Source organism: Giraffa tippelskirchi, chromosome 8 (genome assembly GCF_054371585.1).
Source record: "Giraffa tippelskirchi isolate mGirTip1 chromosome 8, T2T-mGirTip1v1.2.pri, whole genome shotgun sequence".
Lineage (NCBI taxonomy): Eukaryota > Metazoa > Chordata > Mammalia > Artiodactyla > Giraffidae > Giraffa > Giraffa tippelskirchi.
Window position 1 is genome coordinate 119,761,490 of NC_137282.1, and position 22,245 is coordinate 119,783,734.

At 41.3% G+C, this 22,245-nt stretch overlaps 1 protein-coding gene across 8 annotated transcripts in view; it reads right to left on the minus strand.

The window, feature by feature from the left end:
* PRIM2 (DNA primase subunit 2) overlaps window positions 1-22,245 on the minus strand; it is a 297,212-nt gene that overhangs the window by 116,060 nt on the left and 158,907 nt on the right. For all 8 annotated transcript variants that reach the window (XM_081519726.1, XM_081519731.1, XM_081519725.1 and 5 more), the window contains exon 8: window positions 8,036-8,103. In XM_081519726.1, coding sequence (XP_081375852.1) covers window positions 8,036-8,103 — 68 coding nt within the window. The remainder of the gene's footprint in view (window positions 1-8,035; window positions 8,104-22,245) is intronic.

The following is a 22,245-nucleotide window of genomic DNA, read 5'->3' on the forward strand; positions in this document are numbered from 1 at the left end:
ATCTCATTACAAAGTCTACTGTTTACAAAGGTATCTATTTGCCTTGGCTGGATGGCCAGTAGAACAAGCAAGGAAAGATTTTCCTATCTTGTTTCTATATAACTGAAAAGAAAATCAGTACTTTACAGCGCACAAGCACGGCCAAGAGGAGCTACCCCATGCCCGAGGTCAGGGGTGGCAGCTGCACTTTGCTGGAGCAGCTGTGAGAGATACCCCACATCCAAGGTAAGAGAAAACAAAGTAAGACGGTAGGCACTGAGAGAGGGCATCAGAGGGCAGACAGACTGAAACCACAATCACAGACAACTAACAATCTGATCACACGGACCACAGCCTTGTCTAACTCAATGAAACTAAACCATGCCATGTGGGGTCACCCAAGACAGACAGGTCACAGTGGAGAGGTCTGACAGAATGTGGTCCACTGGGGAAGGGAATGGCAAACTACTTCGATATTCTTGCCTTGAGAATCCCATGAACAGTATGAAAAGGCAAAAAGATAGGACACTGAAAGATGAACTCCCCAGGTCAGTAGGTGCCCAATATGCTACTGGAGATCAGTGGAGAAATAACTCCAGAAACAATGATGGAATGGAGCCAAAGCAAAAACAATACCCAGCTGTGGATGTGACTGGTGATAGAAGCAAAGTCCGATGCTGTAAAGAGCAATATTGCATAGGAACCTGGAATGTTAGGTACATGAATCAAGGCAAATTGGAAGCGATCAAACAGGAGATGACAAGAGTGAACGTCAACATTCTAGGAATCAGCGAACTAAGATGGACTGGAATGGGTGAGTTTAATTCAGGTGACCATTATATCTACTACTGTGGGCAGGAACCCCTTAGAAGAAATGGAGTAGCCATCATAGTCAACAAAAGGGTCCGAACTGCAGAAGCAGAAGATATTAAGAAGAGCTGGCAAGAATACACAGAAGAACTGTACAAAAAAGATCTTCACGACCCAGATAATCACGATGGTGTGATCACTCACCTAGAGCCAGACATCCTGGAATGTGAAGTCAAGTGGACCTTAGGAAGCATCACTACAAACCAAGCTAGTGGAGGTGATGGAATTACAGTTGAGCTATTTCAAATCCTGAAATTTGATGCTGTGAAAGTGCTGCACTCGATATGCCAGCAAATCTGGAAAACTCAGCAGTGGCCACAGGACTGGAAAAGGTCAGTTTTCGTTCCAATCCCAAAGAAAGGCAATGCCAAAGAATGCTCAAACTACCACACAATTGCACTCACCTCACACGCTAGTAAAGTAATGCTCAAAATTCTCTAAGCCAGGCTTCAGCAATACATGAACTGTGAACTTCCAGATGTTCAAGCTGGTTTTAGAAAAGGCAGAAGAACCAGAGATCAAATTGCCAACATCCGCTGGATCATCAAAAAAGCAAGCGAGTTCCAGAAAAACATCTATTTCTGCTTTATTGACTATGCCAAAGCCTTTGACTGTGTGGATTACAATAAACTGTGGAAAATTCTGAAAGAGATGGGAATACCAGACCACCTGACCTGCCTCTTGAGAAACCTGTATGCAGGTCAGGAAGCAACAATTAGAACTGGACATGGAACAACAGACTGGTTCCAAATAGGAAAAGGAGTACGTCAAGGCTATATATTGTCACCCTGCTTATTTAACTTATATGCAGAGTACATAAGTTAAATATGCCAGGAGAAATATCAATAACCTCAGATATGCAGACGACACCACCCTTATGGCAGAAAGTAAAGAAGAACTAAAGAGCCTCCTGATGAAACTAAAAGAGGAGAGTGAAAAAGTTGGCTTAAAGCTCAACATTCAGAAAACTAAGATCATGGCATCCGGTCCCATCATTTCATGGCAAACAGATGAGGAAACAGTGGAAACAGTGGCTGACTTTATTTTGGGGGGCTCCAAAATCACTGCAGATGGTGATTGCAGCCATGAAATTAAAAGATGCTTACTCCTTTGAAGGAAAGTTATTGACCAACCTAGTCAGCATATTAAAAAGCAGAGAAATTACTTTGTCAACAAAGGTCCATCTAGTCAAGGCTATGGTTTTTCCAGTGGTCACATATGGATGTGAAAGTTGGACTGTAAAGAAAGCAGAGCGCCGAAGAAGTGATGATTTTGAACTGTGGTGTTGTCGAAGACTCTTGAGAGTCCCCTGGACTGCAAAGAGATCCAACCAGTCCATCCTAAAGGAGATCAGTCCTAGGTGTTCATTGGAAGGACTGATGTTGAAGTTGAAACTCCAATACTTTGGCCACCTGATGCAAAGAGCTGACTCACTGGAAAAGACCCTGATGCTGGGAAAGATTGAGGGCAGGAGAAGAAGGGGACGACAGAGGATGAGATGCTTGGATGGCATCACCGACTCAACGGACATGGGTTTGGGTGGACTCCGGGAGTTGGTGATGGACAGGGAGGCCTGGTGTGCTGCGGTTCATGGGGTCGCAAAAAGTCAGACACAACTGAGCAACTGAACTGAACTTTATATTCTTATAAAAATCACTGTTAACCGTATTTTCAACTTTCCAGCATGTTAAGCTAACAAAGTGACCTAACTATAAAACACCAGGGTAATTCAATATTGTATATAAATGAAGTGGTTTACTTGTAAAACTGATGAAAATGAATATTAAAAGCCGTCTTCAAGAGAAAACCCTCACTGTAATAGGCAGATCAATGGCTTCCAAAGATGTTCACCCATGAATACGTTAGCTTATATAGCAAAAAGGCCACTGAAGATGTAATTAAGATGAAGGACCTTGAGGTGGGGTGATTCTCCCCGGTATCCATGTGGACAATCCAATCACATGAGCCTGTAAAGCAGAAAGCTTTCTCAGGGAGGAGGCAGATATGCAGCCAAATAAGTCACACTTGAGAAATGAGAAGGACTGGGGTGCTGCTGCTGGCTGAGAGGAGACCACGCAAGGACCACAGAGAGGCCACTGGGGCGCAGGGCGGCAGGGGCAGGAACGCAGCCCTGGCTGACAGCCTGCAAGGGAGGGAGGACCTCAGTTCCACCTCCACAAGGCACTAAATCTGGCCAGCAACACAAATAAGCTTAGCAGCAGGTTCTGCCCCAGAGCCTCCAATAGGAACCATGCTCACACCTCGATTTTAGCCTGGGGAAGCCCATGTCACATTTCTGACCTGTATGATAAAAGTAAGTGCTGTTTTGATCCATTCAATTTCTGATAATTTGTTATGGCTACAATAAAATTTTCTAATCCAGATGCACTACAAGGTTTAAAATTCATCATCCTGAATTCTGCCTTCGTCAAGTGACTGGTTCCCTTGTTAGGAGCGTGGCCACTCTCTCGCCTCTCCTGCCCCAGGAAGGTGGCGCGGTCTGCCGGCCCTGCTCTTGGCCCTGCCCACTGCTGGGCGACACCTCCCTCCTCACGAGTCAGCGCAGCACCCCTTCTTGGCCAGGGCCCTCACCTGGCCACAGATGCCGCTCAGTCTGCAGTTTTTCTTCACAGGTTTAGTCAACAAAAAAAGCCTAAATATCCAGTAAAATGGGAATGGTGACGTAAAGATAGATATATATATCCTCATCTAAATACTACAAATCACTTAAAATTAGAGCCATGAAAATTAATCTTCTCCTTTATCATATAGGAATGATATATTAAATGAAAAAGAATGTTTTTATTTAAAGTTTAACCATTTAAATTATTATTACCTAAAAATATGCACCGAGATCACAACAATTACAACAAAAACCTAGCAGCAGTTATATTAGTGAGGCGGAATTTGTTTCTATTTTTCCAAATTTTATTGGGTTGGCCAAAAATTTCCTTCAGTTTTTTAAGTAAAAATAAAACACATTTTTCATTTTCACCAAGAACATAATTGAAAAACATATTCACCATTTTGTTCTACTACCTTCTGCCACAGGCACTTACACATTACATTCATAAACCTTTTGAATGAAATTAAACACACTCAAATGAAATCAAAATGTAAATTTCTTGAGAACAGAAATTGTGTCTTATTTTTTTACTCCAAGCACAATATAGGCACTCAGTTCCTGATGGATGCCACTAATGAAGAGCTTGCATTTCCATAAGAGATTGAAGCAAAATGCTTTCCTGTGGTTAATTTAACTTTTTAACTATAGAGCTAAGTTCAACTAAGAAAATCTGGGCACAATGCCTCTACATTCTCAGAATTATGTATATTGTTAAGCAATATCCTAAATTAGTAGGTTGGCAAAATGTTATAATAATTCTCTTTCAATGTCTAAACCCTGTAAAATGACTTGAGAATTTCTCTATCATTTTTACAGGTTTTGGTGTCATCTACCGTATTAGTTTTATTGACTAACTTAATTAAAATGCTACTCATCATTCCTCTTTGATCATTAAAGGCATTAAACAAAATAAGACCTAATAATGATTTCAATTTCAACCTCCTAATGTTCTTCCCCTCTAGGTTATATTTAAACTATACAGTTCATACAAATCAATGATGATTATTTTTTCTAACAAGATTATCATTAGCACCTTTCAAACTAAACAGTACTCTTTTCTATTTTGACCTAAACAAAAAGAAGGTAAGAGAAAAACATTATATTTAAACAGCCAAAAGAGACAATTCAGTATGCTTGAAAGACTTTCACAAGGTTACTTTGTATAATAGAAAGTGTCAAACTATGCACATCAGCTACCACCCTACATACAGATGACTCTGACATGGTAATAAAACAAGAAACCATTCGATTTAATAATAATAAAAACAGCAACATCGGTTGGTGCATATTACATGTTGCATCCAGCCCTCGTTGCCTAGCAACCAGCCATGAGTGAATTCCACAGCAAATGAAAGCCCTAAATGAATGTACAGTTTGTGCAAGTTTCAAGGACTCATGAAGTGTCAGTAGTTAATCTAAATTCTTGTTGACAATGACCACACTGGGGTAGAGGAAGAAGAATCCATCATTATTGCACAGGACTGAGCACTGACTGGAGGTAAGACCCAAGCCTTTAGGTCTATGTCTTCTGAATTAGTGGTTTTATAGGAGAAAGAACTGTAATAATATGATTTATAAATTATATAAATTATAAAAACTTTAGGCAACAAAAGGAAAAAAGCAACAAAATAGGACTTCCTTGGTGGCACAGTGGATAAGAATCCACCTACCAAGGCAGGGGACATGGCTCATTCACTGGTCTGGGAAGATCCTACACGCCACGGGGCTACTAAGCCCCTGCTCCGCAACCACTGAGCCTGCACTCGAGGGCCTGAGAGCTGCAGCTTCCGAAGCCCAAGTACCCGAGAACCTGTGCACGGCGACAGGAGATGCCACGGCGATGAGAAGGCCTCACACCCCTACAAAGGGCAGACCCTACTCACCTGCAGCGATGATGTGAAGTGGTACCGAGAGGGCAAAGCCAGCACAGATAAATGGCCACCAGAGGGAGACACCGGGGTTGGGCTGGGGATGGGAAGAGCTCGCTAACACAGAGCTCTCAGGAAGGCTAACAACGGTGCAGTATTCACGCTGCTCCCGGTCCCTCAAGAAATGTTAGCCTGGACCTCACCCTCCCCACTGAAGAGAAGGCAGGAGAGGAGGAAAAGAGGGACTGTGGAGGCAAGGGGAGGGATAAGCAATACTCAAAGATACTGGAAATAAACTCCAGGCCAATTTCTGACCAAGCAGTGGCACTCTAGGTTTCAAAAGAATAAAAAGAAACCATAAAGGCAAATGCTGAACATGCTTAGCTACATAAAACTTGAAAATTTAGGTATGCTAGATAAGGCAACATAATAAAAAAAATTACAGAAAAAAATATTTGTAACAAAAACAACAAAGAGTTACTATCCTTTATGTCTAAAGTGCATGCTCATTTGCTCAGTCCTGTCTGACTCTTTGTTGACCCTATGTACTGTAGTCCACCAGGGCTTCTCTGTTCACGGGGATTCTCTAGGCAACAATACTGGAGTAGGTTGCCATTTCCTCCTCCAGGGGATCTTCCCAACCCAGGGATCAAACCCATCCATGTCTCCTGTGTTTCCTGCATTACAGAGGGATTCTTTACCCACTGAGCCACCAGGGAAGCTGATATTTATATCTAAAGTACACAAGATCAAATAAAACCAAGAAATGCTATCAATAAATGGGCAAAGATACAGAGAATTAAAACTACCTTACAATAAAATGGATAATTAAAATGTTTTAAAATCACTCTTAATACAGTCAATGCAAGGTACATGATACCAACAGTATCTCTATGGTAAACCTATTAAATTAGCAACTGTTCTCATTGTCTCATCTGTTCAGGGTACAGCAACATGGAGGATCTTGCACAATATGAGAGCATAAGTAGAATAAGGTTTTTGAAAAACAAATACATACACTTAAATCTTAAATCTTTAAAATGATTCATATGCTTTGACAAATTTCACTTTTGAAAACCTATGCTAAGGAAACAATCAAAAATGCAGATAAAGGTTTACATACAGCATTTTTTGTACTAGTGAAAAGAATGAAAAGTGGTCTAAATACTCCGTAATAAATGATAAATATACTATAGGATAACTGTTGCTGCTGCTGCTGCTGCTGCTAAGTCGCTTCAGTCGTGTCCGACTCTGTGCGACCCCATAGACGGCAGCCCACCAGGCTTCGCTGTCCCTAGGATTCTCCAGGCAAGAATACTGGAGTGGGTTGCCATTTCCTTCTCCAGTGCATGAAAGGGAAAAGTGAAAGTGAAGTCGCTCAGTCGTGTCCGACTCTTAGCGACCCCATGGACTGTAGTCTACCAGGCTCCTTTGTCCATGGGATTTTCCAGGCAAGAGTACTGGAGTGGGGTGCCAATGCCTTCTCCGATAGGATAACTGTTAGGGAGCATTTAACAGGAGGCTTCCTGTGTGCTGTTTTTTGATCTATCATGATTCCTCTGTTCCTTATTAATCCTTGAATATTCAAGGATTAAGAGGAGCTGGCAAGCCGCTCCCAGGGACTGAGGAATGCATGCATTTCCTTCGTTAGCTTTCCCATACAGTGAAAAGTAACTATTTACGACCCTCTTCCTTTCTGATATGCAAAGTGATTATTTACAACCCTCTCTTTTTGACATGAATTCTAGCCTTATGTTTCCTCGATAATTTGTAAGATTTTTGATCCTTATCTTTCCTGAAAAAGCTACCTTGTAAGACAGTATATATACCCACACTATGTTGAATAAAACACTCTTGTTCCATCAGAGCTTGGTCCCCATGTCTTTCTTCATCTCTCTCTCTCTCTTCTTCAGGCTAATTCTTTGGAGCGCAGAGGCCCGCTGTGCCTACTTACTTACCTGGGCTTTCAAGACCTCGTCGAGAGGGTGCCCTGAGCCTACATAAGCGGTGCAAACCCTTTGTCTCAGGGTTTTATTGGTTCTCTGTGTAAACCAGGGAACATCAGCCTCTTTCTTTCTTTTACTTTCTTATTGTCGACTCTGTACCACCAGGTTCCAGTCCATTAAAGGACCTCAACAGATAACCATACAAGAAAATAAAATTCAGCTTTTGGAGAGATTTTAATAACAGAAAAAATGAAAAAAAATAGCTAATTATATAAAAGTATAGTGATGACAGGCTTTTCTTCCTCCTTTTCTGTATTTTCCAAGTTGGCTTTTTAAATAATGAGGATAATTTTTTTTCAATTTAGAAAACAAATAAAACTTATTTCAACTATGCTCAATAAAATATATGCAGGTTCCTCAAGTCTGCCTTAGTCTCACAGTTAAGAAATGGCTCATTCCCTTTGAAATCTTTCTCAAGTCAGTCATCGCTACTCATTTTAACTTCACAACCAGTTCTACACTTTTATTCAATTAAAAGAACTGTCTATCGTACTCTGCAGTCAAGGGTAACAAGCACACGGCACTAAGAACTTAAACCACAGAATTAAAAGGGGAAAGAAAGAAAAGCAAAAGAGAAGACCTTTGTAAAGTTCCTAGCCCTGAAGGGCGCTTCACCCACAGTGGTGCTTTACCTACACTGTGCTGGAGGGGAACTTACAAGCACGACAGGGTGGCCGTTGTGTTACCTGAGGTGGTTGAGCAGAGGCTGGAGTCTCTCGTCGGACTGCACGGCAGGCAAGGACCTGGCTGTTAACTGAAAGCAGAGAAGTGGGTGAATAACCACACCAAAGGCCTCAGACTGAACTTATTTGAATAATAAATGCAAAACAGGGACAAGAGAATGGAAGGAGAGGATGTTTCTAAAGTTGAAGGACACTGTTCTAATTTTTAAATCAAAAAATTCTAAGGAAAGCTGATCTATTCTTTCATTAAAGCTAACCATATGACCAGAGGTTTACAGAGTCAACCTTACATACGTCCCTGAGTCTGGAAGTAAACAAAAAGGGGGCAAAACAAGGAGTAAGAGGGCAGTATCCACCTAGGTTCATGAAAAAGCCTCTGGTCACAAAAATATTATCATTGAAAATAAAAATGGAAAAACTTCTAAATTTATAGCAACTAATTATGTAGCACTGAATCCTAGGATGATGAAGAAATTAGGGAGAGAGACTTTCATTTATAGCTCAGTCACTGTGAAACTGGTTACAGGCAGCACTATATGCACACACAGACACACACATATTCATTCCTTCATTTTGACAACCATGTTACTATAAAAAAAAAAAAAACAAAGAATATCTTATAAACGTACTAAGGCAATTCACACATCTCACATTTTAGCAAAGTAATGCTCAAAATTCTCCAAGCCAGGCTTCAACAATACATGTACCGTGAACTTCCAGATGTTCAAGATGGATTTTAAAAAGGCAGAGGAACCAGAGATCAAATTGCCAACATCCGCTGGATCATCGAAAAAGCAAGAGAATTCCAGAAAAACATCTATTTCTGCTTTACTGACTATGCCAAAGCCTTTGACTGTGTGGATAACAACAAACTGTGGGAAATTCTTCAAGAGATGGGAATACCAGACCACCTGACCTGCCTTCTAAGAGATCTGTATGCAGGTCAGGAAGTAACAGTTAGAACTGGACATGGAACAACAGGCTCATTCCAAATCAGGAAAGGAGTACGTCAAGTCTGTATATTGTCATCCTGCTTATTTAACTTATATGCAGAGTACATCATGAGAAACGCTGGACTGAATGAAACACAAGCTGGAATCAAGATTACCAGGAGAAATATCAATAACCTCAGACATGTAGATGACACCACCCTTATGGCAGAAAGTGAAGAAGAACTAAAGAGATTCTTGATGAAAGTGAAAGAGGAAAGTAAAAAAGTTGGCTTAAAGCTCAACATTCAGAAAACGAAGATCATGGCATCTGGTCCCATCACTTCATGGCAAATAGATGGGGAAATAATGGAAACAATGGAAGACTTTATTTTGGGGGCCTCCAAAATCACTGTAGATGGTGACTGCAGCCATGAAATTAAAAGACACTTGCTCCTTGGAAGAACAGTTATGATCAACCTAGACATATTAAAAAGCAAAGACATTACTTTGCAAACAAATGTCCGTCTACTCAAAATATGGTTTTTCCAGTAGCCATATATGGATGTGAGAGTTGGACTATAGAGAAAGCTGAGCGCTGAAGAATTGATGCTTTTTAACTGTAGTGTTGGAGAAGACTCTTGAGAGTCCCTTTGACTGCAAGGAGATCCAACCAGTCCATCCTCAAGGAAATCAGTCCTGAATATTCATTGAAAGGACTGATGCTGAAGCTGAAACTCCAATACTTTGGCCACCTGATGTGAAGAACTGACTCTTTGTTAAAGACCCTGATGCTGGGAAAGATAGAAGGCGGGAGGAGAAGGGGACGACAGAGGAGGAGATGGTTGGATGGCATCACTGACTCGATGAACATGAGTTTGATTAAACTCCGTGAGTTGGTGATGGACAGGGAGGCCTGGTGTCCTGCAGTCCACGGGGACGAAAAGAGTCAGACACGATTGAGTGACTGAACTGAACTGATCAAGGCAATTCAAAGTACTCAACACTGAAATATGACCCCCAATTGATCTATAAACAAAATGTAAGAGCCAAAGCCTTATCCCTAACTATTGTTTGTCAGGTTGAGAGTGTATCATGGAAATGTGAGCCTCTGATATATTTTAGTGCAATAATATTAACATTATATGTGTCTGTACCTATATTTCTCTCTTTTCTTGAGAAAGTCCTCTTATTCTATAAGATTTTGAACTGAAGACATCTAAAACTTTCAAAGTAATAAGATACTTAAGTCACCTAAATAAAACACCAAAAGTAAAAGATTTATTTTGGATTCAACTGTATCAAATATATAGCTCTTGTATTCTACTAATAAATCATTTGACAAATCACAAAGAGAACCTTCTTAAGACAAAAAAGAAACTGAAGGATATCCTCTGGTTTTATACAGGGTATCAGTTCAGTTCAGTCGCTCAGTCATGTCCGACTCTTTGCGACCCCACGAACCACAGCACGCCAGGCTTCTGTGTCCATCACCAACTCCCGGAGTTTAATCAAACTCATGTCCATTGATTCGGTGATGCCATCCAATCACCTCATCCTCTGTCGTTCCCTTCTCCTCCAGCCTTCAATCTTTCCCAGCATCAGGGTCATTTCAAATTAGTCAGCTCTTTGCATCAGGTGGCCATAGTACTGGAGTTTCAGCTTCAGCATATATATAGGGTAACCTGTCTCTTTAATCATTTTGTTAATTAAAAGTAATTCATCAATTAATTTTAATTCATCAAACCTAATTTTCAACATTTTATAAATAAAACTAATGCTTTAAAAACATCTTATAAATACTATATTGTGAAAAATGTTGACCAAAATGCAAAATATGATGTCATTTTTATATATTGTATCTAATGATAATGAAAATTCCTAATTTTGTGAGTCAAAACATATGAACAGTTAATAAAGTGAGACAGTCTGCTGCAATTTCAGTGCAACCAAAAGACTCTCAGTATCCCCAAGAAATGTTAAGTCTACTAGTTCATGACAATAAAATTTTATTAAGGTTTTATAAACAAAACACTTTTCTACACCCTATATCTGTTAATGTCAAATCTCTTTACAAAATGTCATTTTCATTGTTCAAGAGGTTTCATGGTTCAAAACTAAAGCTATGCTCTAAAATGGTTAAAATAATTTATTTAGATATTTCAAAATCGATTTCCTGAAAACAGATGAAGCAGACAGTCTAGGCTTTTTCAGTTGCTCCTGGCAAATCCATGTAGCATGATTCCTAATAAACCCATGTTTCCTAAATGAAAGCAAGCAGACACAAACATCAGCAAAATATTTATAAACATCTCTTCAATCCCTGTAGGAAATATTTCTAAATCATACTCCCATCTCCACCTGAGCCTCAGTTTCCTTTGTCCTGGACTATGGAGACAGCATCTCCACTCGCCATGTTTCTGCCTCCAATTCTTTCCTTCTACACCAAGGCTACAGTCAAATTTTCAAAATCAAAGTTACCTACTCCCTGAGTTAAAATCACTTAAAATTCCCTCAGGCTAACATCATCACACCTACTCTCTCATCAGATAGCTTCCTAGAAACCGCCGCTTGTGCTGAACTGTCAAGACAAAGCGGACGGACTCCTCAGCATCTCCACCAGACACAGCAGGGCAGAGCAGGCAGAGACGGGCCCCAGCTCCAGTTTCCGAAACGCAGCCGCAATAATCCGGTCCTCTGCCCACCTCTTACCAACCCCCAAAACCTATCTCCAAGATTGAATCACTTACAACAGTAATTCCTAAAACAAGGGTCAATGTTCTGGGTAAAATCATCTTAAGGAAGATTTTTGAGTTTTCCAAAGGTTCTGCTTTCAACTTGTAAAACAATAAACATTTTTAAAAAGAGCACACATCTCAGATTAGGGTTTTGTCAATGAAACTGAAACCCCAGTGAATGGGAATAATGTCAAAGGTGAGAATGAAATTCCTGCCTTCAAGAATAAACCTAGTCTTGTTTTCAAAATGATAAAATGAGCAACCAAAGATTATTGATTTATTTTAGTATTAAAAATACATCTTAGAAGATTGGTTCAAGCAGAGTAGAAGGACGTGAGCTCATCTTCTCCTGTAAGAACACCAAAATCTCAACTAACTGTTCAACAACCATCAACAGGAGGACACTGGAACCCACCAAAAAAAAACGATACGCCACTTCCAAGGACAAAGGAGAAGCCACAACAAGACGGTAGGAGGGGTGCAATCACAATAAAATCAAATCTCATCCGTGCCAGGTGGGCAACCCACAAACTGGAGATCTATAATACCAAACAAACTCTTGCATTGTTGTCAAGGCTTTAGGCCCCACAACAGGCTTCCCAGCCCGGGGATCTGGCAAAAGACTGGGAATCCCCAGTGAATCTGACTATGACGGCCAATGCGATTTGATTACAGGACTTCCACAGGACTGGAGGAAACAGAGACTCCACTCTAGGAGGGCACAGATAAACCCTGTATGCACCAGGACCTAGAGGAAAGGAGCAGGGACCCTACAGGAGACTGAGCCAGACCCTCCTGTAAGAGTTTGAGGGTCTCCTGTGGAGGACGGGTAGTCAGTGGCCTGCACGGGGACAGGGCAGCAGCAGCAGCAGCCCTGGGAGGCGTGTGACGGCCACACGTTGGCCTAAGTCCTCTTGGAGGTCGCCATTAGCCCTACCACAGTGCTTCCCGGCTGGCGCTGGTGGTAAAAACCCACCTGCCAAAGCGGGAGAGGAAAGAGACACAGGTTCGATCCCTGGGTTGGGAAGATTCCCTGGAGGAGGGCATGGCAATCCAGTATTCTTGCCTGGAGAATCACATGGACAGAGGAGCCTGACAGGCTGCAGTCCACAGAGTCACAGAGTCAGACATGACTGAAGCAACTTAACACCCACACAAAGCCCACAGACTCCAGGACTGAGTGGCCTCAGGCCAAACAACTAACAGGGAAGGAGCACAGCCCCGCCCATCAGCAGACAACTGGATTCTTTACTGAGCATGGCCCTGCCCACCAGAGAAAGTCCCAGTTTTCCCCACAGCCAGTCCTTCCTTCCCATCAAGAAACTTGCACTAGCCTCTTATCCTCATCCACCAGAGGGCAGAAAGAAGAAGCAAGAACTATCCCACAGCCTCCAAAACCACATTCACAGAAAGCTAACCAAAATGAAAAGAAATTGGACTGTGTCCCAGATGAAGGGACAAGAAAAACTCCCAGAAAAAGAACTAAATGAACTGGAGATAGGCAACCTTCCAGAAAAAGAATTCAGAATAATGACAGTGAAGATGATCCAGGATCTCAGAAAAAGAATGAAGGCAAGGATTGAGAAGATGCAAGAAATGTTTACCAAAGACCTAGAAAAACTAAAGAACAAACAAACAGAGATGAACAACACACTAGAAGGAATCAACAGCAGAATAACTGAGGCAAAAGAACAGATAAGTGACCTAGAAGACAGAAAGGTGGAAATAACTGCTGCAAAATATAATATGGAAAGAAGTATGAAATAAATGAAGACAGCCTGAGAGACCTCTGGGACCACATTAAACACACCAACATTCACATTATAGGGGTCCCAGAAGGAGAAGAAAGAAAGAAAGGACCTGAGAAAACATTTGAAGACTATAGCTGAAAACTTCCCTAACATGGGAAAAGGAAATAGTCAAGCAAGTCCTGGAAGCACAGCGAGTTCTAGGCAGGATAAACACACCAAGACACATAGTAATCAAACTGACAAAAATTGAAGACAGAGATAAAATATTAAAAGCAGTAACAAGACAATCCCCATGGAAAAGAAATGCAAAAAAGCAAAATGGCTGTCTGAGGAGGCCTTACAGATAGCTGGGAAGAGAAGAAAAGCGAAAAGCAAAAGAGAAAAGGAAAGATATTCCCATCTCAATGCAGAGTTCCAAAGAATAGCAAGGAGAGATAAGAAAGCCTTCCTCAGCGATCAGTGCAAAGAAATAGAGGAAAACAACAGATTGGGAAAGACTAGAGATCTCTTCAAGAAAATCAGAGATACCAAAGGAATATTCCATGCAAAGACAGGCTCAACAAAGGACAGAAATGGTATGGACCTAACAGAAGCAGAAGATATTAAGAACAGGTGGCAAGAATACACACAAGAACTGTACAAAAAAGATCTTCACGACCCAGATAATCGTGATGGTGTGATCACTCACCTAGAGCCAGACATCCTGGAATGTGAAGTCAAGTGGGCCTTAGACAGCATCACTATGAACAAAGCTAGTGGAGGTGATGGAATTACAGTTGAGCTATTTCAAATCCTGAAAGATGATGCTGTGAAAGTGCTGCACTCGATATGCCAGCAAATTTGGAAAACTCAGCAGTGGCCACAAGACTGGAAAAAGTCAGTTTTCGTTCCAATCCCAAAGAAAGGCAATGCCAAAGAATGCTCAAACTACTGCACACTTGCACTCATCTCACATGCTAGTAAAGCAATGCTCAAAATTCTCCAAGCCAGGCTTCAGCAATACGTGAACCATGAACTTCCAGAAGTTCAAGCTGGTTTTAGAAAAGGCAGAGGAACCAGAGATCAAATTGCCAATATCCGCTAGATCATCGAAAAAGCAAGAGAGTTCCAGAAAAACATCTATTTCTGCTTTATTGACTATGCCAAAGTCTTTGACTGTGTGGATCACAATAAACTGTGGAAAATTCTGAAAGAGATGGGAATACCAGACCACCTGACCTGTCTCTTGAGAAACCTGTATGCAGGTCAGGAAGCACCAGTTAGAACTGGACGTGGAACAACAGACTGGTTCCAAATAGGAAAAGGAGTACGTCAAGGCTGTAGATTGTCACCCTGCTTATTTAACTTATATGCAGAGTACATCATGAGAAATGCTGGGCTGGAAGAAACACAAGCTGGAATCAAGATTGCTGGGAGAAATATCAATAACCTCAGATATGTGGATGACACCACCCTTATGGCAGAAAGTGAAGAAGAACTAAAGAGCCTCTTGATGAAAGTGAAAGAGGAGAGTGAAAAAGTTGGCTTAAAGCTCAATGTTCAGGAAACTAAGATCATGGCATCTGGTCCCATCACTTCACGGGAAATAGATGGGGAAACAGTGTCAGACTTTATTTCTGGGGGCTCCAAAATCACTGCTGATGGTGATTGCAGCCATGAAATTAAAAGACGCTTACTCCTTGGAAGGAAGGTTATGGCCAACCTAGATTTTCCAGTGGTCATGTATGGATGTGAGAGTTGGACGGTGAAGAAAGCTGAGCGCCGAAGAATTGATGCTTTTGAACTGTGGTGTTGGAGAAGACTCTTGAGAGTCCCTTGGACTGCAAGGAGATCCAACCAGTCCATCCTAAAAGAGATCAATCCTGGGTGTTCATTGGAAGGTCTGATGTTGAAGCTGAAACTCCAATACTTTGGCCACCTCATGCAAAGAGTTGACTCATTGGAAAAGACCCTAATGTTGGGTAGGATTGGGGGCAGGAGGAGAAGAGGATGACAGAGGATGAGATGGTTGGATGGCATCACCAACTCGATGGACATGGGTTTGGGTGGACTCCGGGAGTTGGTGATGGACAGGGTGGCCTGGTGTGCTGCAATTCATGGGGTTGCAAAGAGTCAGACACGACTGTGTGACTCAAATGAACTGAAGGGAAAAAAGACAAATAACATACAAGAGAAATCCCAGAAGATTATCAGCTGACTTCTCAACAGAAACTCTACAAGCCCACAAGGAATGGCACGGTATACTTCACGTGATGAAGGGAAGAACCTACAACCTAGAACACTCTACCCAGCAAAACTCTCGATCAGATTTAATGGAGAAATCAAAAGTCTTACAGACAAGCAAGAGTTAAGAGAATTCAGTACCACTAAACCAGTTTTACAAAAAACGCTAAAGGAACTACTCTAAGCAGAAAACACAAGAGAAGGAAAAGACCTACAAAAAATAAAGCCAGAACAATTAAGAAAATGGCAATAGCATCGTGCATATCGATAATTACCTTCAAATGTAAATAGATTAAATGCACCAGCCAAAAGACATACACTTGGCTGGGTCTATACAAACACCAGACCTATATATATGATGTCTACAAGAGACCCACCTCAGACCTAGGGATACTTACAGACTGAAAGTATGGGGATAGGAGAAGGTATTCCACGCAAACAGAATTCATAAGAAAGCTAGAGTAACAATATTCATATAAGACAAAATAGACTTTAAAACAAAGACTGTTATAAGAGACGAAGGACACTACATAATGATCGAGCATTCAATCCAAGAAGAAGATATAACAGTTATAAACATATATGTACCAACATAGGTGCACCTCAATATATAAGGCAAATACTAACAAAAAGAGCACACATCTCCGCATGTTAATGACATGAAGTAACAACGCTATTCCAAAGCTCTTTAGAGTGAAAGCCATCTGCTGACCTTTTGATGACAAAATGTAAACTTCATTTTAGGGACTGCTGTTTCCACTGTTTCTTCTGACAGTCCTCTCCAAGCCCAAGTAGCTACTACTATATCCGCTGGACTATGAGGAGGTCAAAAACTTCTAACTGTGTAATCCCATTAATTGATGAAAATAAAAGAATATCTAGGTTCACCTATGTCATATTTTAGATTCTACATATAACTATATTCTATATCCTATGATAAACCATAATGGAAAAGATATTTTTTAAAAAAGCATGCATGTATATATGTATATAACTGAATCATATTGTTATACAACAGAATTTAATACAACACTGCAAATCAACTACACTTTAGTTAAAAATTGATAACCATGAACAGTTTTATCTATATACTTTTCATGCTAAAGCTTTTCAAATTCCTGTTTTGAGCACAACTAAATCTAAATCAAAAACTAATAAATCACAACTGTCAGCCTTCCAAGAAAGTGATACACAATCATAACAAGATTTTCAGCATTAAGGACTTTCCTCTACAACCTGAAATAAGTATTTGTCTAGTTTAAATAGTCTTCGGTTTCTACGTACGTCTTAGCACTTTGTTTTGATAGAAAATACAATGGCGTCCTTGACACACGAATCACCAACAGTGAAAGACAAAGATAACCTATCAGAGTTTACATCTGCAAAGCCTAAATGCGGGGTCTGTGTCAGGGCTGTTTCATGGGAATCATAGTAAAACTTGGCATAACATGTATCTTATTTCTTATTATTGTTGAGAGGTCAGAGGTGAGCTCTTAAGATGTCTTCTCATTAAAGATACATCTAGAACACTGAATTAATGCAAGGTTTACGCTGTTTTCTGGCAAGTATTATATACCAGTGACTCTTAAATAAATCTCATTACAAAGATGATTACCATTTAGTAAATCTTCCATTTTGCTATATATTTGGGTCTGAGAAATAATGTGTTTTGCCAACTAATAATTCTTTTAATGACATTAAATACCACACAGATTCAAAGGCACAAAAGGTAAAAGCAAGTCGGGAGGAATCTGGTCCACCTCATCATCTCCTCCTGAGGAAGCAATCCCCCCAGCGGGAGCACAGGAGCTGCGCACAGCACTCATGTGAGGCCAGGACAGAAAGCTGTGGTCTGGTGAAGAAATAGCCTGTGTCACTTATGGAACAGTGCTGTAATTACAGTGCTGGGGTAAACACTTTTTGAGATATTAATTAATGCTAACTATTACAAGTTGCAGTTTCTGGTGGATAAGTCCAAAATATTTGTCTTGAAACACATCTATCCCAAAGGGACATAACATTTTGAAAACACTGACACAAATAACAGTTAGATTAATCCACTTAAGAATGGAAAAGTCTGGCTATAGAACCTGCTGGGTTCTCAGATCTCTTCAAGAGTAAGGCAAACAGAGAAAACAATGTGGAGATGTCTCACTGAAATTAGGCATGGAAAAGGTAACGTTTGGAATGATGATCCTGGAGGTAAGAACATGAGCATCTGTTACACCACTTTGCATACATTTGTGTGTGAAGTAGTTCAGGGAGGGAGGGCAGGCTGAGGGAATTTCTCCAAGGGAGAGGAACGTCTTGGAGGAGGGCCATCTGGAAGCCGAGGTCCAGAATACAGCAGCAGTAACAGAGAAAATGAGAATGAGGATCCTCTACACAAGTTCACAGTCACAGCAGAAGGAGAGTCACAGAGCACCGTCGGGGGATGGACTGTTCTGTAAACGGCAATACGGTGGCCCCAGGAGAGGAGAATACGCCAAGGCATGCTGCATTTGAGGTGCTTCTGAATATCCAAGAGGCAAGTGAACACATGCCCGTGAGAAGGTGTGGAGCTAAGGACGTCGATTTAGGCGCAAGCAGGGGGCACAACTTGGACGGGCAGGGTTCCCCAGGGAGTGTACACGAGGCAGGGGCGTCACTGACAGTGCTGCTCAGAGCTCAGGATTCACACCATTCACGCGTAACAAAGAGACCAAAGTGAGATCGTTTTTTGGGTTTTTTTTTAAACTTTTTATTTTTAATAGACTTTTTTTGGAGCAGTTTTAGGTTCACAGCAAAATTGAGAGGAAGTACAAAACTTCCCATACACTCTCTGCCCCCACGCGCATAACCTCCCCCCCACCACCACAAAAGTGGTGTATTTATTACAACTGATGAACCTACCCTGAGACACCATCATCACCCAAGAGTTTACCGAGGGTTACAGAGGCTCACTTCTGCTGCTCTGCGTCCGATGGGTTTGGATAAACACATGATGACATTCACCCACCACTGCAGTGTCACACAAAACAGTCTCACTGCCCTAAGCTCTGCACCCCACGTGTGCATCCTCTCCTCCCTCCTCATCCCGGGCAACCGCTGATCTTTTCCCTCTCCACAGTTCTGCCTTTGCTAGAATGTCATATAGTTGGAAACATATAGGACACAGCCTTTTCAGACTGGCTCCATATTTTTCACAGCTTGAGAGCTCATGTACTATTACTTTACTTTTCCATTCCCCACCTGAAAGACATCTTGGTTGCTTCCAAGCATTGGTAATTATGAATAAAGATGCAGGTTTTTGTGTGGATGCCAAGTTTCTATTAGGTGGTTTTTGTTTTTGTTTTGTTCTTTAATGAAAAACAAACAGGGGATGCTTTCCAAAATGTCTTTTTGTCCTTCCCACTTTACACAGGAGCTGGGGTGTCTCCTCCTGCACTCCCTAACTCCCCGGGAGCATCAGGTCAATATCAAGCACACCAACCCTTCTCTACAATAAACTGAAGACACAGACTATACTCATGCATATATATTCTGAGAGACACACAATTCATGGTCAAGAAAACAATCTTTGAAACCAAAGGGCAACGATTTATGTAAACCGAGACTTCAGAGTAACTGAGATCCAGCTCCAGAGAGAACGGGATGTTCCACAGATCGCGCTCTTTCATTACTGGGATGGAGGTAGTTGTCAAGTAAAATGAACTTTTACAAGCAGCTGCTCTTTGAACTTCACTGATTTTAACAATGGAAAAATCTGCATCTTTCTCAACTATATTTTCTTATAATAGCAACAGATCCCAACCACAAATCCCAAACAAATTCACATTCTGTTACCCCTGCAACCCAATCTGCTCCTTGGTTTCGTGTTCAGACACCCATAGCCCTTTCTGGTTTTCCTCAAGCTTGGACACACCACCTCACTTGATCTGCACAGCAGAGCTGGTCTCACCTATGCGGTGCTTCAAGCACAGGGACCCTCCCCTTTCCCAGGTTTGCGTTCTCAGTTCTTCACATCATCCAGACTCCTGAGCTGGAAATATCTTGTTAACTCTGCACTGTTTAATATTCTTTAGAAACTAAACTGCTTGGGCATACTTAGAGCTCGAGTGGAATCTGCGCATTTTGTTTGACAAGGTTGTTGGCTGGTGTTTAGAGGCCATGTATTGGAAATCATGTCAAACAAAAGGCGCAGATTCCACTCGAGCTCTAAGTATGCCCAAGCAGTTGAGTTTCTAAAGAATATTAAACAGTGCAGAGTTAACAAGATATTTCCAGCTCAGGAGTCTGGATGATGTGAAGAACTGAGAACGCAAACCTGGGAACAGTACAAGCAGATATCCCAGGGCTGATTTCCGGTCATGAAGCCTACGGTATGAAAAGAAGCTTGTTATTCAAAGGTTAAGCTAAGCACGTTACTGAGGCTCTACATCATTTAAAAATGTAAAACAATTGCTTGAGCAAGGGAAAAAGGAATGAAAAAGAGATATGTGGTACACGGATCACTGAATTTTCTCCCTCAGAGTAAAACAACCATAAAATCATTTTACTTCTAGAATATTCTCATAATTTGAGTACCAAGTTCTTAAGCTCCTATAGCAAGCAGTTTCTCAGCGGGACTTCTCACAAGCAAAATGAAAACCTGACAAGTGGATTCAGCACATTTGTTTTTCACACTGGCACCTGAGAGACTGAACTACAGACCTTTTGTTTGTCCTCGTGAAGGACTGCTCTTGCCGGTGGGAATGAGCAGCAGCAACCCAGCCTGCATTCCTCGAGTCTCTACACTCACAGAGCATTCTGCTAGGAGCCCCACCCAGAGTCCAATCCTACACCCTTCTCTAAAAGGGTTATTCCTCCTAAGGCACCGAAAGGATTTAAGAACTATTCAGCCAAAAGCACCAGGGAACCAGTGACCTTTATGCCTTATCTTTTAGTCTCCTGTATTTATTTTAAAAATGTATCCCACATTTGCACCTGATTTACTGTTAAAGATTTACTATTACTATTAAAGATTTACTATTACTGTTTACCACTGAGTAAACAGTACCACTGTGCTATACATTCTCTATACATGCCGTAGGACATACAATTCCATAGACGTGGCCATCTGATAGCTTTAGAAAACATACGACCACACTTTCACTTCTTACAGCCCCTGAGAGCAGTCTCTGCTGGTACATTTGAGGTGGGGGATTTGACTGAGGTGATTCTGGCTCCTGCTACATTTCACTGGCCAGGTCCAGTGTCACTTCATGTAATATCACAACTACAGAGGAACAGACCAAACACTTGTTTCCACTATATACTTTTATATGCAAAGACTCTAAACATCATTGAAATACCTAGATTTTTTCATTCACTTAATAAATTTGTGAGGCAATAACTGAAGTTCTAATGGTCCTTTTTCATCATTATCACAATTTCATTTGTCATTTTTGTATTCCAAAATCTCTCTACCATATTTACCTAAATTTACGTTTGTCAACTTCTTATTTACTGTAAGAAGTATACTTATCTGAGTTTTCTGGAAAGAAAGGATTCCTTCTGTTTGTTGTAAGCATGAATCTCGAGCAGAATCTTATTATGTGGAAGCTTCTCATAAAGCTTCCTAAATATCCACATACATTCCACTATGTGCACTGGAGTTGCCAAACATTTCTATAGGCTTCTAGTAAAGGTTTGAAGGACTATCCAGAGAGAAGAGTGGCCTTCACAGTGCATGTTTTTATCTTAAGTCCAAAATTCTTTAACTTCCTACTGAACCTGTTTCCTGTTAGAAACGTCAGACTCCAGCTGCTTGTTAAACTGGCAATCTTAGCTCTTTTATAAATATTACTAAGCAGTGTACCATTTCTAATGCTGAAAACTTCAAATTAAACAACCTACGCTACCTTACACTTACATAAATTTATTAAATAAATTAATCTGAATTTAATGTCAAAGTATCCACAATTATATTTAACTACCAAGTGTAGAGACAGGGCTTCCCTCATAGCTCAATTGGTAAAGAGTCCTCCTGCAGTGAAGGAAACCCTGGTTCAAATCCTGGGTCAGGAGGATCCTCTGGAGAAGGAATGGGCTACCCACTCCAGTATTCTGGCCTGGAGAATTCCACGGACTATACAGTCCATGGGGTCACAAAGAATCGGACACGACTGAGTGACTTTCACTCACTTAACCAAGTGTAGGGACACACAAAGGATATGTATGTGTCAGTACTTTCATTTTTCTACACCTCATTTTCCCTTAATTCAGTCTTTCATGAGCACTTGGACGTGGAGACAGGGCCCACAGGAGTGGAGCCAAAGGAGTGGAGAGGGACTGTCATCACAGCCTCAGTGACAGGCATGGTTGTATGGCAAAACACAGTTCCTGGGCGTGCACCTGAAGTCACTTAAAAACAACTCCTCTCCCCGCACGGCTGAACTAAAGTGCATGACTGATTCTGGGAAGGTGTCCCTCGGCCAGGGCGCTGACACCCGGCGCAGGAGGCGTTCATCTCTGAGCAGCCTCTGTGACCTGCACCTGCGCCTGGATCCCCCGCTGCTCCAGCTGCAGCCTGTTCTCAGTTCAGTGCACAG